Raw genomic sequence first — 15,340 nt, 5'->3', positions numbered from 1 at the left:
ATTTCATAAGACTGACATTGTCTTAAACAGAATTAATCATTCAGAGATTAGGACGAGAAGAAGAGGCAAAAAGAAATTTTCTTTGGTAAGCTGAGCTGACGCCACGTCGCAATTTATCCTTTTTTCGGTCAGGACGATTAACGGACGTAGAAATGAATTAAGAACAGACATGTTCCAGAACTTTCTACATCTTGCCAGAACTAAAACTGGTCTGTCTGAATTTTTGTTTTGACCTAAATCCTGCACAGTCCTTTCTTTTCGGGGATTCTCTTGACCCGGAGGATCGCGTTCGAGTTAATTCAGGTCATAGGTCTTCCATGTCTTTCCCATCGATCGATCCTTTTTCGTTGAAAATCCGGAGCAGGTGCGTGCGCTTTTAAAAGCCGCCTTAGTCCCACTCTCCGTCAAGCTTTTGGAGAAAAGTTTAAGAAATGAGAGGCGGTCCCGTATAAAGCGGCAAACTTCCGCCAAACGACATCAGCGTTGGCGATTTGAATCTGCCACGGTAAAGTAAAATAATTGTTATCGTTTGTTTGTATCGTCGTGGGGAAATTTCGTAAGCGGATTTAATAACATTAAATATTTACATTTATAAGAGTCAAGTCTTGAGCTTCAGGCAGACCCTCATATTTTATTCGGATTACAAAGAAATTATGAATCCCCCGGCTCATTCAAGTCTCCGAGATTACCAACAAACGGATTGTAATGAAATTATTCATTTAAATAAATGTGCATATTTTGCCGCAAATCTTTTAATTACCGTTTTGAGGAAGATTAATAATTGTATAGACAATAAATCACAACGGGACCGAAACGAAAAAGCTCTCCATTCTTCGGAAAAGTTTGCGCATTGAAATGGAGGCAACAATTCAATTACGCCCGCGGAGCCGAAGCGACGATTAATTTTCTTATTTATGCTTGTTTTAAATACGCCGGATCAGGGAAAACTTATGGTAACAGACAACGACCACCACCCTAGCGCGTTTTCCAGGATCATGAAAACTCGTAACAAGGTAATAAAAACTAGACCGGAGAGAAACGAGAGAGCACTGACGACACAATATTGATTCAGTCCGTGTTATTAAACAGCCTCTACGGAAAATCCACATTTCTCTAGAAATTCAGATGCGTCCGATATTCTCTCCCGACTCCCTCCTGGAATGATGATGCGATTCAGGACGAGTCTCGAACGGGACCATTAAATCATCGCCACTCTCCCAGGAGTACTTTCTAGATTTATTAATTGGGAGCGTCTATGAAAACAATTTCGCAAGGTACTCGACCACCCAAAAGGAAAACGTTTTCTTTCGATCCATATTGTTGAGTGAAAAAGACAACTGTGATTAGATCTTTATCTGAGGAATCTCTCAAGTGGAAACGTAGAAACTTGATTAAGTCTCAGATGTGAATAAACCGAAAATGGCTAAACTGGGACACTATACGGGATAGGCGTTTCGTGGTTTACCATCCACCAGCTTCCTGCACGGTTCAATAACTGGAGCAGTAATTTCCGACTGTCGCAGTTTTGCCGACTCCTCCATCATGCATAGACGAGGCTGGATAATCTACACTCAAGCTAAACCTTCATTTTTTCAGATTAAATTTAAATATACACCTACAAGAAAAGTGTCAGTAAAATGCGAAACATCCAACAATTGTTATTAAATTGTTCGTCAGGATATCTGGAATGGATTTCCGACTAGATTAAACCAAAGAGGATATTGTAGTTGTTAACACAATTACTACTGAATTTTAAACCAATTTTATGATTAATGTGTTTTAGTGAGTGTTAATTACTCTGCGTGTAGTTGATACAGAGTTATTTTAAAATTCAAAAAATGTTTCTAACATCGTAGTTGGGTGGGTGATTCATTTTAGGTGTGCCGCTTTATATGCATACTGCATACATTGTCACATGACAACCTATTTACGATCATAGCCTGTTTGTTATGAGCCTAGCGGCACATCCAAAATGTGTGTGGTTTTCTACGCCAACTACATTTATAATAAACTTCTAGGGGATTCCTGGTCTGGCAGCGATAGTGGTAAAAAAGTACAGAGATTACAGATTACAGTGACGTGTGAGTGAGAGGTGATAAGCAGAAGTCAGCGGGCAAGAAAGAGAGGAGGGTAGGACGTCTGAAGAAAGTAGGAACCCATTTAGAAAGAGTTCCAGAGCGGGAAGATCCCTAAGTAGAAGCGAAGAAGGAAATAAAAGTAAAGAAATGGATAAGGAAATGAAAACCATGATTAGAGAAATAAGAGAGGATACGGCGGGAATAAGAGAGGAGAATAAAGCACTAAGAAAGGAATTAGCGACAGTGAGAGAAGATATGAGAGAAAGAGAAGAAAAATGACAGGCGGAGGAGGCAAATTGGATAAAAAGGAAGAAAATGATAGAGGCAAAGATTGAACAAAGAAAAAAGAAGGAGAGGGAATGTTATAATAACCGGGATAGGGGCAAAGAATGGTTAGAAAGGGAGATAGGAATGAAAGTGAACGTAAAGGAAGCATTTAAAATAAATAAAGATAAGATGCAAAAATAGAAAATTTGGAGCAGAAGAAGGACATTAGGTATGCTAAATAAGAGTAAGTTGAAGGAAAGAAAAGGTGAGAGGATTTGACAAACAAAGAAAAGAAAACACAAAAGAAGTTAAGAGAGGTGGCTAGAGAAAAGAGAGATAGAGGAAGAAGGGTTGAAATAGGATACCGGAAGATACAGATAAACGGGGAATGGTTTATATAGGATGAGAGAGAAAAGACACTAAAGAAACATTTTCAGAAAAAGAAGAGAAGAAGGGAAGACAAACCGGCGAGAAAAGGTATAAAGAGAAGGTAAAAAAAAGGTACATGGACAAAGAAAGCGGAAACCCGAAAAGAAGCACAAAGGGGAAAGTCGCTATCGAAAGAATACAAATGTGAAAGTCAAGAGGCAAAAAGAGAAAAGAAAAAAAGAAGAACTACCGGGGAAATAATAACAAGGGTGAAATTGGAAATTAAATAAAAGTGACAGGAAAAGAGAGAAGAAGAAGGATGCAAGGAAAGAAAAGTTCATGTATGCAATAAATGGTGAAAAATAATGACAAAATACAGTAAAGAGATAAAGACAAGAAGAAGACGCAATGAAAAAAAAACAGAGAAGATTGTATACTCTTTGGAGGGGACTTCAACGGGATAATAGGAGAAAGAGGAGAAAGAAATTGGAAACAGGAAAGGGGGAATGGGAAAAGAAAATCCAAAGACAAGGTGGAAAATGCAGAGGGGAAGAGACTGATGGAATAGATCGAAGAAAATGGATGAGAGGTATTGAACGGGAACCAACAAGGGGACGAAGAAAGGAAATGGACCTATATAGACAGCAGGGGAGAAACAGTGATAGACTGATAGACTACGGAATAGTGAACGAAGAAGCGTGGGAAAGAGTAGAAGAATTTAGAATAGGAGAAAGAGTAGAGTCGGACCATCTCGAAATAGCTTTGAAGAAGCGAAGAGGAGGGAAAGATTGAGAAGGAAAGAAGTGGGGGATAGGAATAAAACTGTTTATTTTTTTATTTGTTTGGAGTTGCTGTTTTATGTTACGTAATCAGGAATCGGAAAGCCTGTAGAGCAAAATAAAGCGTTCATTCGTAATAAGCTTGTAGAAATATTAAAAATTATCTGAGAGGTCGATTTCAAGTTGACTTGCGACGGTCACACTTGTTGTTGTCATGGTAACGGCGCAATAGAGAAAGATGACGCATATTGGTAATTAATGTGTAGGACAAAGATAGCTACACATTTGCACTGCACCACCTATTTGCCACTATGACTTGAAATCGGGCCCTGAGCCCTCTTAATAATCTCACTTATTAGAATAATATGTGATGTCAATTGTACTCAGATCGGATGACACTGATGGACGATTTGCGTTCGAGCCGTAGGATTATTCTAAAAAAAAATTGTTGGTATTGAGAATTATGTGATTGGAAATAATGGAACAAGTTTTGCTTGTTAAATGTCTCGATGTCTGGTGTAATCAAATCAAGTGATATGAATGGCTATTCTCAACTGAAAATCTCCAGTTTTAAAAATATATTATTGTTGGGTATTCAGGATTACTTGGAAAGAAAATTAAAACATTGCGAGTGTTAATTTGATGTTGGAATTTATTATTGATGCATCTCGTAAAAGGATACCTGGTTTTTTAAAGTAGGTGGTGTGTGGAGCTTTTCAAATAGATTGTTAAGTTGGTTTTACAGAAGCTTTCAATTATTCAGTGAGCCCACTAATCCATTAGTAAATGAAACTAAATCAGCGATGCCTCACGTAAGAGACATCAAAGCGTCAGTAATTAATTGAATGTTTAAATACCTGCCACGTGGATCAGTTTTGATTGTGAGAGATGCGTCGGGCTGGAAAACTAGGAAAATACAATATAAAATATCAGGGAAAGTCATTTTAAATTCAATAAAATCGCCGAATAAATATGAAATTTATTAAAAAAGAAATGCGCCGTGCTCCAAGGAAAAATCTTTAATAAAATTTCAGCGAGCGGTAGGTGTCCTGATTTGGGAATATTTAGTAAATCAGGAAAAACATGTAATTTCCTCAGATTAAAAAGAAATTTTCCGTGATTTTCCCAGGGGGATAATGTTCGGATTGCTATCGGAACGGGTGCGTTTTTAATGTGAAAAATTAAGCGAGTGGTGTTTTTTGCGTAGATGGAAAGTGCGGGGGCGAGTCCGCCCCTGCACGCCGTAATTTTGTAAAACGATCTCCATTGTTAGTGTAGCATCGTATAATTAGAGCAAATGGGGCGAGGCGATTGGCCGAATATTAATCATGTAACCCGTAGTACGTATAGTACAAAGCCTCCAGTGAATCATTCGGACCTATTGTTGCAATATCAACAAACTATTCGACCATACAGAGTGGATCGAATAAGTCAAGGGAAACAATGTTCATTCGAGGATTTCACAATGTGGCATTGTGCGCGCCCTCCCGTCGGTGTCAGATCATATATATTAGCACCCGAATTAATAGAAACATTAATTTCCATCGGAGCGAAGGCGAACGCGAAGAACCACGTCGCACCGCCATTGTTATAACAGCCCAGATTCTGAATTCCATAACGTCGCGAATTTTCGCAATTCCTGGCCAATAAAGTTATTTGCTCGACTTAATTGGACGCGTTTAAATTTTAAATGCGGTTTAACGTGCCGCTACAGCGCCGGAATTTCATTTCACTGTTACGTTTTCGTTTATCAAAACAGCGCAATTTTGCGAATTTTCTCCATCAACCGAAGAAAGTTTACGTTTACGAGAATAATGCGCCGACAACACAACATAAAATTTCGTCGGAAGTCGATGAATTAAAAATGGACCGGGCGAAAGAGAGAGCGAGAACTTCCACCACCCTCGATGATATTCCGCAAATTCCTCCGAAGTGGCGATTATGACGCTCAGGGCGGAGAATCAAAAAATTAAACTTTAACCGGTGTCTGACACTTGAGGAGACTCGAGGCTGACGGGTGAGAATCAGCGCGACTTTCGTGTTGCAATTTTTACGATTGATATTGATGGAAACGTGAATTAACGTCAAAGGTAATTGCGCGTTGTGCCCGAGGCTGATGTTATTGCAGATGCCTAGGACAACAGAGAAATTTTGTATTGTGTACGTACAATAAAGTTACCATTTGATGTTTTCAATAAAATTTCGTTATTCCCAACATTGCGAAAGTTACGATGTTTAATTAAAAGCCGGAGACGCAAAAATGACATAAATAAAACGCGTCGGAATTTTAATACGTCCTCCACAATTAAAATAAAAAACTAAAATTTCATTATACTGTATGATGCCTACAGTCAACTTCTTAACTGAATAACTTGTACTTGCACAGAAGGGAATTAAAATAAATTCGAAGAAGGATACAACAGCAAACGAAATCTTGTTAGAATTAGTAAAACTGGCTTCCACAGTATTCATCGTTACTTTTAATCTAAATAAAGATGTCATGAACATCATTTTCAAGCTTGTTTATTAGGAGAAAAGGCATTCAATGCCTTGAACTATCCGATTCAGACCATTCTACAGATCGGATCTAGGTTGTTACAACAGTAATAATCGTAGTTAATCTACAATTTCACTAATTTAAAAGCAATGTTGTATTTATAGGATGAAAATTCTTGTTTATTATGAATTATGTAAAATCACAGTGTCTACACCAGGAAAACTTATTTCTTTTACCATGTCGTCTATGTTACGTATAATGTCAATGTTGAATTTTTCTCGAAGGACCGTTGATTCTTGACTTCTTGAAATGATTGCCAAAGGGCCGTGAATTGAAAATACGTGTCGTTTTGTTGAGGTGTTTAATTTATCTGTTCCTTATCAATTCTCAATAATCAAAAAAATTATAACGGGTGACTATTAAAATTTTCACTTAGGGTTGGCTATGGATGATCATTCTTTGTTTTTCGTTGCACCTTAAACACTGACAAGTTTGACATTTCAATAAATGTTTTCAATTGTACTGACTGACATTTGTCGTTCGTTCTTGCGTGTGTCTAAAGTACTTAACAGAAAAAATAAAAACTCATTCAAAGCCAACTCCAAGTGAAAATTTTAATAGTCACCCGTTATCTGAGATGTCTACATCACCAAAAGATGTTGATTTCCACTGGCCTCTCAGACACTAAATGTGAAGTCTTTCTTTCTGGAAGAAAAATATATTTCAACTTATTCTCCTCAGTCCTTTTGAGAACTCCTTGCTGTTCTGTTTCGTCTTCTTTTTCGTTTTGATCGTCTCCATCTTCTGGTTCGGGTTCTGAAAGTGCGGGGCGCATCATCGTTCTGGTGAAACTTATTTTGCATATTGTTATTGTAAATACCAAAGATCTTTACTTTTAGCTCACCAAAGTCATCGATAGTTTTTTTTATCACATATTTAATGAATTTTTCTTGCGAAATTTGAAATTCCTGAACTGTCAAGTTTTTACAGCCATCTATGTCGAGTATTATCGACATAGTTGTTCAAAGAGAGACTGATTACAGATCACTACGGCAACATTTAAATTTCGATAAATATAAGCTACAATTAAAATAGACTTGTAATCTCTGCTTCTAATTTTCACAACGAGACTGATGATTTTGCATACATTTTGACATTTATTTGATTAATTCATTTTTCTAAATGAAATACCTGTAACAATTTGAACAGATTGGCTACTCCTCGTCAGATGGCGCTCACAAATTTATGGCCTTGGTATATTCTTTTCTAGAAAAACTGATTTTCCATTCGTCTAAATCGTCTGGAAAAGTGCATTTCCCTGCCTAGATTGAAGACACAAAATGTCAATGTCATATTTAACCACGCATAACTATGGTCAAATAGTTAATCACGTCATAGTTTAGTGAGATGACGTCATAGTTAAATGCAGTATGTCCAACGTGACATTTATGTTGCTATCTTGATTTATTTGAAATTTTTTGACATTTGCAGTCGACACTGTCGCACTGTTTTGAAGGTGTATGATGTGTTCATAATTAATTATTAAGAGTGTGGCTTTCTTCAGTCATTTTCTTTAACTTTTTTTGTTTATAATTTTAAATTAGAAACTACACGGACACAGCTTAACAAATTGCGTTTGTGCTTAAAAATCAAAGCAAAGGTAAACTCGTCCAGTAGGCTGTGATGTTGCACCGTCACCAGGATAATAGATGGCGGTAAACGCCGTGTGTCCACATAGATATAACGTGCCTTCAAATAAATTTATATTTAGAGCAACCTATGGAAGTTCAATTGTTTGCAACATTTTTACAGCGTAGAAAATGACACAAGAATCGTCTGGTCTGACATTTAACGAAATAAAATTAGGTTAGAAAATATTTTTAATTTTTGTAGTGCATTCATCTCAGATTATTGAAATTCACATTAATAAATAATCCAAACATAAGTCCAATCACAAATTATTTGCTAACTAATGGCTTTTCGCCAATATACGGAAGATGATGTTTCAGCTTTCGAAATCTTTGAGGCATTGCTGCAAATTTTAGTTAATCTTCGGGAGAAAAATACCCCAAGTTCGAATAAGATCGCAAAATTTCAAAAGCACCAAAGTCAAGTAACTGTTAACATAAAGAGAACAAGTAAATGGGATGTTACACGGTTAGTTCATATTCTCCATTCGATTTCAGTAGGTATTTATATTGAATGAAAACTGAAACTGAACATGAAACTAAACAGACAGTCTGAAAGTACCCACCTTAAGCAAATTGACAAATAGTCGTATCAATTCATTTATTTCTTTAAACCATAAAAGAGAACATAACATTAACATTGCTGTGAACACTAATAAGAATTGTAAATTAAGTATTGCACATAACCTCACACAATAGGAGATAACAATATTATACATAATTTAGAGTAAGTGTTGAAAATGTGCACCCTGTTCTTGTAAACACAACCTAGTCCTTCGTCTAATTGCATTAGTTACATTTTCTAAAACAATAGGATTATTGTTAATTTCATTAATTTTCTGTGTTATCCTATTTCGTAGTTCTGCCAAATCATTTATGGGTGTTGTGTAAATTGAATTTTTGATGTGTGGCCACAAGAAGAAATCACAAGGAGTGAGATCGCATGATCTAGGGGGCCAGTTGTTTGGTGTATTACGGCTTATAATTCTGTTGTCGTAAAATTCGGCCAAAAAATCTATTGTAGCCCTTGTGGTATGAGCTGTAGCACCATCCTGCTGAAAGTAGCCATAAACTAACTCATCATCATGTAGCTGATTTAAAAATGGAGTCAAAATTTCATTTCTGTATCTTGCAGCATTGATATTTCCTAAAAAACATTGATTCATTATTTAATTATTAAAACATTATTACAATTGTTACCTTCAAAAAAGATTGGACCAATAATTCTGCGTTGGCTAATAGCAGCCCAAACGCCTACTTTCTGGGGGTACTGGGGTGTTTCAATGAAAAAATGTGGATTTTCTGAACTCCACATTCTTGTATTTTGAGAGTTGACATATCTACTAAGATGAAAGTAGGCTACATCAGTGTAAAAGGTTTTATCAAGGTGAACATCTAAAGTATTCAGAAACCATTGACAATATTCTAATCTTTGGGGGAGGTCAGCTGGATGTAATTCTTGCACAGATGTGAGACGGTAGGGAAATAGGTGAAGATCTTTTTTCACAATTGAATGACAGGTACCAACAGACACACCAAGTTGTTGTGACAAATGTTCAATTGAAGTGCCTGGGGCTTCTTCCATTGCTTGTCTCGCCTCTTCAATCACTTCTGGAGTTCTTTTTTTTGGCCTGCCGCTTCCAGGTTTTCGTCCCACAGATCCATTTTCTTGGAAATTCTTTAAGCATATGTTTAAAGTTTGTCGAAACTGCGTATATTCCACTGCAATGTCTGGGAATTCTTCTCCAAACTCTTCCATACATAACGCAAGGGAATACTGCCAAACTCCATCGATTTTCACACCGTTTCGAAAGTATGACATTACCATGAAGACTTTATGTTGTTCAGTGAAAGCCATTGTTCACAAAAATGTCGGAAAACAGTAAAACACTGACGCAGATTTCGTTTTAGTTCTGACACGAACTGATTTTTTGTACGCAAGACGAGGAATAAAACGAATAAATTCACAAACACAACTCAATCTCAAAACGGGAAAGAGAACGAATGTCAAATGTCAAAATTTTAATATGAAATTGGGACAAAACTTATTATGCAACCTGTGTAACTCCAGAGAATAATTGGTTGCCTACGAAATTATCTACACTGTTAACAGAATTAAAACGTTGTCAACGCCTACTCTAAATATAGTTATTTTTGAAGGCACGTTATAAGGGGAAGATACAGCCATTCCAAATAAAACCGAGCACCGTGGATGCGTAGATAAGCGCGTCCGGTTCAAATTCGGGAGGTTCGGGGTTCAAATCCCTGGCCGGCTGTAGTTGGATGAGGCTTTTTTTCAGAGGTTTTCCCTTATCTAGACCTGTGGACTCATACACAGGTAGCGAATGCTACTACAGTGACCGCTTCCTCTGAAAGCACTCGACTTTGACAGTGTCCCACCGGCGGGAGACTTCTCATAACGAGGGGTCTCTACCGACGGTCGGACCGGGGTTATATGGGCGCGACGATAAAGGTCATTCAAGTCCGAAAAGCTCTCAAGTCATAACTGAGTCCAGTGTTTTTTTTTTAGTGTTTTTTCCAAATAAACGTATTTCGTTGCTTGGGAAAACATATCAACGATTTCGGTACTATCCTCCATTTTTTTCTAGCACAGAATGTAATGTATTCTTGTCTTGTTTTGTTGAGAAAGGCAATTAAAGTAGGTTTATATTGTGTTTTGTTTTAGTCTCTAAGGTTTCTATGTACAACAAAAATAACAATTAATTAAAAATAAAACCTTTTCAAGAGTTCACACTCACAACAGGTTATGGGCCCAGTGAGCGCAGTTCGCGACGAGTAATAAGAGTCATAAGTAAATTAACGAACTTAAAAATACGCGTAATTTGTTCTAACAACGTTCGATGGCCGACGACAAGAATAAGGTCCCTCTCTTCGACGGATCGAATTTTTCGAATTGGAAATTCCGCATGGAGACTCTGCTTGATGAACTCGACCTCCTGGACATCCTGGAAACACCGATGAATGCATCAGTGGAAGCCGTTGATGCCTCAGATATCACGGCACAAGATAAAGTAAAAAAGAAGGAGCAACTAAAGAAAAGGGATAAGAAGTGCAAGTCCCAGATTGTCCAACGAGTGGCCGACAGTCACTTGGAATATGTAAAGGACAAGGAAACTGCATTTGAAATTTGGACGGAACTGACAAATACATTTGAACGTCAAGGTTTGGCAGGTCAGTTACTACTACGAAAAGAGCTTCTGTTGATGAAATATAGCCCCGCGAAGGAAACGTTGGAGGCTCATTTTCTCAAATTTGATCGAGTCATGCGTGATCTACGATCGACTGGTGCCAAGATGGAGGAACAAGACATCGTGTGCCATTTGCTCTTAACGATGCCTGGTGAATACGACTCCGTCGTCACGGCCCTGGAGACGCTCAGTTCAGAAAAACTCACCATGAGCTTTGTGAGGACTCGTCTGCGCGACGAGGACATGAAACGGGAAGGCAAGCAGCGGAAAAGCAAGAATGAAACGCAGCCACCTTTGGCTTTTGCCACACCGGAAGGAACGAAACAGAAATGGAAAAATGAACGAAGATGTCACAATTGTGGAAAATATGGTCATTATCGTTCAGAATGTAGACTAAATAAATCAAGAAGTGAACATCAACAAAAACAATTCAAAAGTAGGAATGCTAACGTAGCTACAAACAGTGCGTCAGATGAAGGCGAAAGTGAATTCTCAAATGAACACAGTTTCTCGGCTTACCTGAGTGGAAATGTGAAAAGCACGGTTTGGTGCCTTGACTCGGGAGCGTCCGAACATCTGGTAAAAAATGGCAACCATGTCAGTAATATACAGAAACTGGATCATCCTGTGTGCATTAAAATTGCCAAATCAGGTGTCACACTCAAAGCGGAAACATTTGGAGAATTTCGAGGCAAATCTGTTGTTGGAAATAAAGTCTACAATATTTATATTTCAAAAGTCCTTATCGTTCCAGGATTAGAAATCAATCTGTTATCAGTGCGGAAACTTGAGATGCAAGGACTTGCTGTTGTCTTTAAGCAAGGTTGCGGACGGATTCTCAAGGGAGACAAAATTATTGGTGTCGCACAATGCAAGAACAAACTGTACGAGCTCAAACTTCAGGAAAATGTTGAGGTGGCAAATCTCAGCAAGACTGACGGAAGTGGGAAACTTTGGCACCACAGGCTCGGGCATATAGGAAACAGCAAACTGCAAAAACTGTCACAGATTGTGGACGGGGTGACGATCTCTGCGAAGAATGCTGAAACTTCACCGTGTGACGTATGTGTAGGTGGAAAACAAACGAAACTCCCGCACAAGGAAAAACGACCACGAACAAATAGACCACTGGAACTTGTACACAGTGATCTACTTGGACCTGTCACTCCAGAATCCCACGACAAAAAGAAATACATCTTAACCTTCATTGATGACTTTACACATTTCACTGTCGCCTATCCCATAAGTTCAAAAACTGAAATCCCTCGTTTTTTTAGAAAATATGAAGCCATGGCCACAGCTCATTTCAACCTTAAAATATCACGCTTCAGGTCTGATAATGGTCGTGAGTACATGACGAACGCACTCATGGAGCACTTCGAAAAACAGGGTATCCAGATGGAATGCACGGTTCCTTACACACCGGAACAAAATGGGGTCGCAGAGAGGCTGAACAGGACTATAGTGGAGAAGGCGAGATGTATGCTGCTGTCCAGCAACTTGCCAAAATCGTTTTGGACGGAAGCAGTCACCACAGCGGCTTTTCTGATAAATCGCTCTCCAACTGTAGCACTCGAGAACTGCACTCCGGCGGAAAAATGGTTTGGCTTTAAACCTAACCTTAAAAAGGTACGAATTTTCGGCTGCTTGGTATACCAACATATTCCAAAACAGTTAAACCCGAGGAAATTTGACACTCGAACACGGAAATGCATTCTCCTAGGCTACGCACCAAACGGCTACAGGCTCTGGCTGTTGGAAGAACGAAAAGTCGTAGTCGGGCATGACGTCATCTTCGATGAGGCTACGTTTCCATCACCCTATGGTAACGCTAATACGGCGGATCGGGAGGAGGATACGGAAGAAGAAGATGCGGAAGAAGAGGACACCGAAGAAAAGAAACTCGAAAATGAAGAACCCGATGAAGATGAAGAGGAAAATTGGAATGATGCGACGGAGACTCCGGGAGCGAAGACTCAAAAATTCACACCGACGCAGACAAGCTTACCAAGACGCTCTAGTCGAACTAAAAGGAAGCCCGAGTACTTCGACGAGTACACTGTCATAGCCTTGAACGCCGAGGCCTATGTGGACGAGGCACCCCTGGACTATGAGGATATCAAGAACCTAGAAGACAGAAAAAAATGGTACCAAGCTGTGTTGGAGGAATTGCGCGCATTGGATATTAACGAAACGTGGACTTACACGAAATTGCCACCTGGAAAAACGGCTATCAACAACAAGTGGGTGTTTCGACTGAAAAAGGACGCCAACGGAGAACCACAAAGGTACAAGGCGAGGTTGGTGATAAAAGGTTGTTCACAAAAAAGGGGGATAGACTACGACGAAGTATACGCTCCTGTGGCAAGGTTGACAACCATAAGAACACTTCTCTCAGTAATCCACGAAAACAACCTACATGCGATGCAAATGGACGTGAAGAATGCCTTTCTTCACGGAAAACTGAAAGAAACAATCTACATGAAAGTTCCTGATGGAATCAACGGAAAAGACGGACTCGTGTGCAAGTTAAATCGCTCACTATATGGTCTTAAACAAGCACCTCGTGTTTGGAATGAACGGTTTGATACATTTGTTAAAGGGATTCACTTCAAACAATCCCCACATGACCGTTGCCTGTATATAAAGATACAAAACGGCACAAAAATCTACCTCCTGCTGTATGTAGATGACATAATTTTGGCTGGAGACGACAAAACGACGCTAGACCAGGTTACAGCCGCTCTCAAAAGAGAATTCTCCATGTCCGACCTCGGAGAATTGCGGAACTTTCTTGGAATAAGTATCACCCGGAACGACAACGAGATGGGACTCTCTCAATTCGGATATATTAAGAAATTGCTGACTCGATTTGGCATGCAAGATTGCAAGGGTGCAAAAACTCCGATGGATGCAAAAATTCAACCCGAGCAAGTTGAACCTGCAGATTGCATCGTTGATACAAAACCATATCGCGAATTAATAGGGTGTCTGATTCGCTTTCAAGCAAACGCAACCGACAAGCAGTGGGTTGAGGCGAAGCGTATGCTCCGATACCTGAAGGATACTCAACATTTTGGGCTGATTTACCGCAGGCAGACAGCTCCAGTCCTCGCAGCTTACGCAGACTCAGACTGGGCAGGATCCTTAGACAGAAAATTCACTACGGGATTTTTACTGCAAGTCCATGGAAACGTCGTCTGCTGGTCGACGAAGAAACAGAACACGGTGGCTCTCTCATCCACGGAAGCGGAGTATGTCACCTTGGCATGCGCTGCTGCTGAGCTTGTATGGCTTAGAAATCTCCTCCGGGACATGCACGTCACCTACGAGGATTCCACCATCATGTTCGAAGACAACCAATCCTACATACACTTGCTGAGCAAGTACGAGCACCGAAGGATGAAACACCTAGACGTCAAGTACCACTTTGTCCGGGATTTGGCAATGAGCAAAATCATCGATGTCAAGTATATACCATCGAATGAGCAGAGGGCGGATATCTTGACAAAAGGATTACCACGAACTTCTTTCGAAAAATTAAGATTGCTTATTGGAGTAAAAGAAACTCAAACTTAGATACATCCATAAGTTTCTTTTTTAAGGGTAAAATTACTTTTGTTTTCGCCACTCAACATTTTTTGTTGCTATTGTCGAAATGACCCATTGTAGGTAATTGTTGTAATATTAACGTAGAGATTATTTGCATTATATAGAGCTTTAATTGTGGGGGAGTGTTGAGAAAGGCAATTAAAGTAGGTTTATATTGTGTTTTGTTTTAGTCTCTAAGGTTTCTATGTACAACAAAAATAACAATTAATTAAAAATAAAACCTTTTCAAGAGTTCACACTCACAACATGTTTCCATACATCTGCACTTGAATAGGGAAGTACCTCGTATTCATCTAGTTGACTGATAATTGAGAAACGTCATCCTGACAAATTAATTGTGAATTATTTTTTGCTTTAAAGATGAAGACCTGTATTGTATGTTCCACTCCTTACAATTCTTCAAATAAAGAAATATCCTTTCATGGATATACAATATACCTAACTCATGGAAAACGCTAGGAATAATATATTTGTTAATTACATGCGTGCGACTGGAATACAAACAAAAGGTACGTCTTGTCCCCAGTACTTCACCTATTGCTGTATCTTCTCCTTATATATCTATGTGTGTCCAAAACATGAATAGGGAGCCCTCAGGGAGTTTGCGTTCTATATGTTTTACTTTATCTATGGAAGCGCCCGTTTTGTGGCGCCCTCATTGGCGTAAAACGGCTTTTTCTCGGAAATATTTTCATAATGCATTTTTAATGGAATGAATAGGCCAATTATAATACAACAGGTCGTGATTTGATTAATTTATTCTTCTAAATAAAAATATCTGTAACATTCGTTGATAGATCGGTTACTCGTCGATAGATGGCGCTCATAAATTCTTACGTGC

The 15,340-nt window shown here is 38.9% G+C and overlaps 1 protein-coding gene across 1 annotated transcript; it reads right to left on the bottom strand.

Moving 5' to 3' along the window:
* Positions 1-8,265: 8,265 nt before the first annotated feature.
* LOC138135663 (uncharacterized) lies at positions 8,266-9,663 on the bottom strand. Its single transcript, XM_069054459.1, has 2 exons — positions 8,879-9,663; positions 8,266-8,825 (listed from the first exon to the last, which is right to left on the bottom strand). The coding sequence occupies exons 1-2, from the start codon at positions 9,534-9,536 to the stop codon at positions 8,401-8,403; spliced, it is 1,083 nt and encodes a 360-aa protein (XP_068910560.1). The 5' UTR covers positions 9,537-9,663; the 3' UTR covers positions 8,266-8,400.
* Positions 9,664-15,340: the final 5,677 nt, after the last annotated feature.

The sequence above is a fragment of the Tenebrio molitor genome, chromosome 7 (genome assembly GCF_963966145.1).
Source record: "Tenebrio molitor chromosome 7, icTenMoli1.1, whole genome shotgun sequence".
NCBI classification, from domain to species: Eukaryota; Metazoa; Arthropoda; class Insecta; order Coleoptera; family Tenebrionidae; genus Tenebrio; species Tenebrio molitor.
Note: the sequence above shows the minus strand (reverse complement) of the source record. Positions and strands in the feature narration are given on the sequence as shown.

What these genes read in the sequence shown, in the direction of transcription:
- LOC138135663 (XM_069054459.1), bottom strand. Translation starts at nt 9,536, where the DNA reads ATGGCTTTCACTGAACAACATAAAGTCTTCATGGTAATGTCATACTTT. An exon ending in TGGTCCAATCTTTTTTGAAG is followed by an intron (nt 8,826 to 8,878) that starts GTAACAATTGTA and finishes AATGTTTTTTAG; the next exon opens with GAAATATCAATGCTGCAAGA.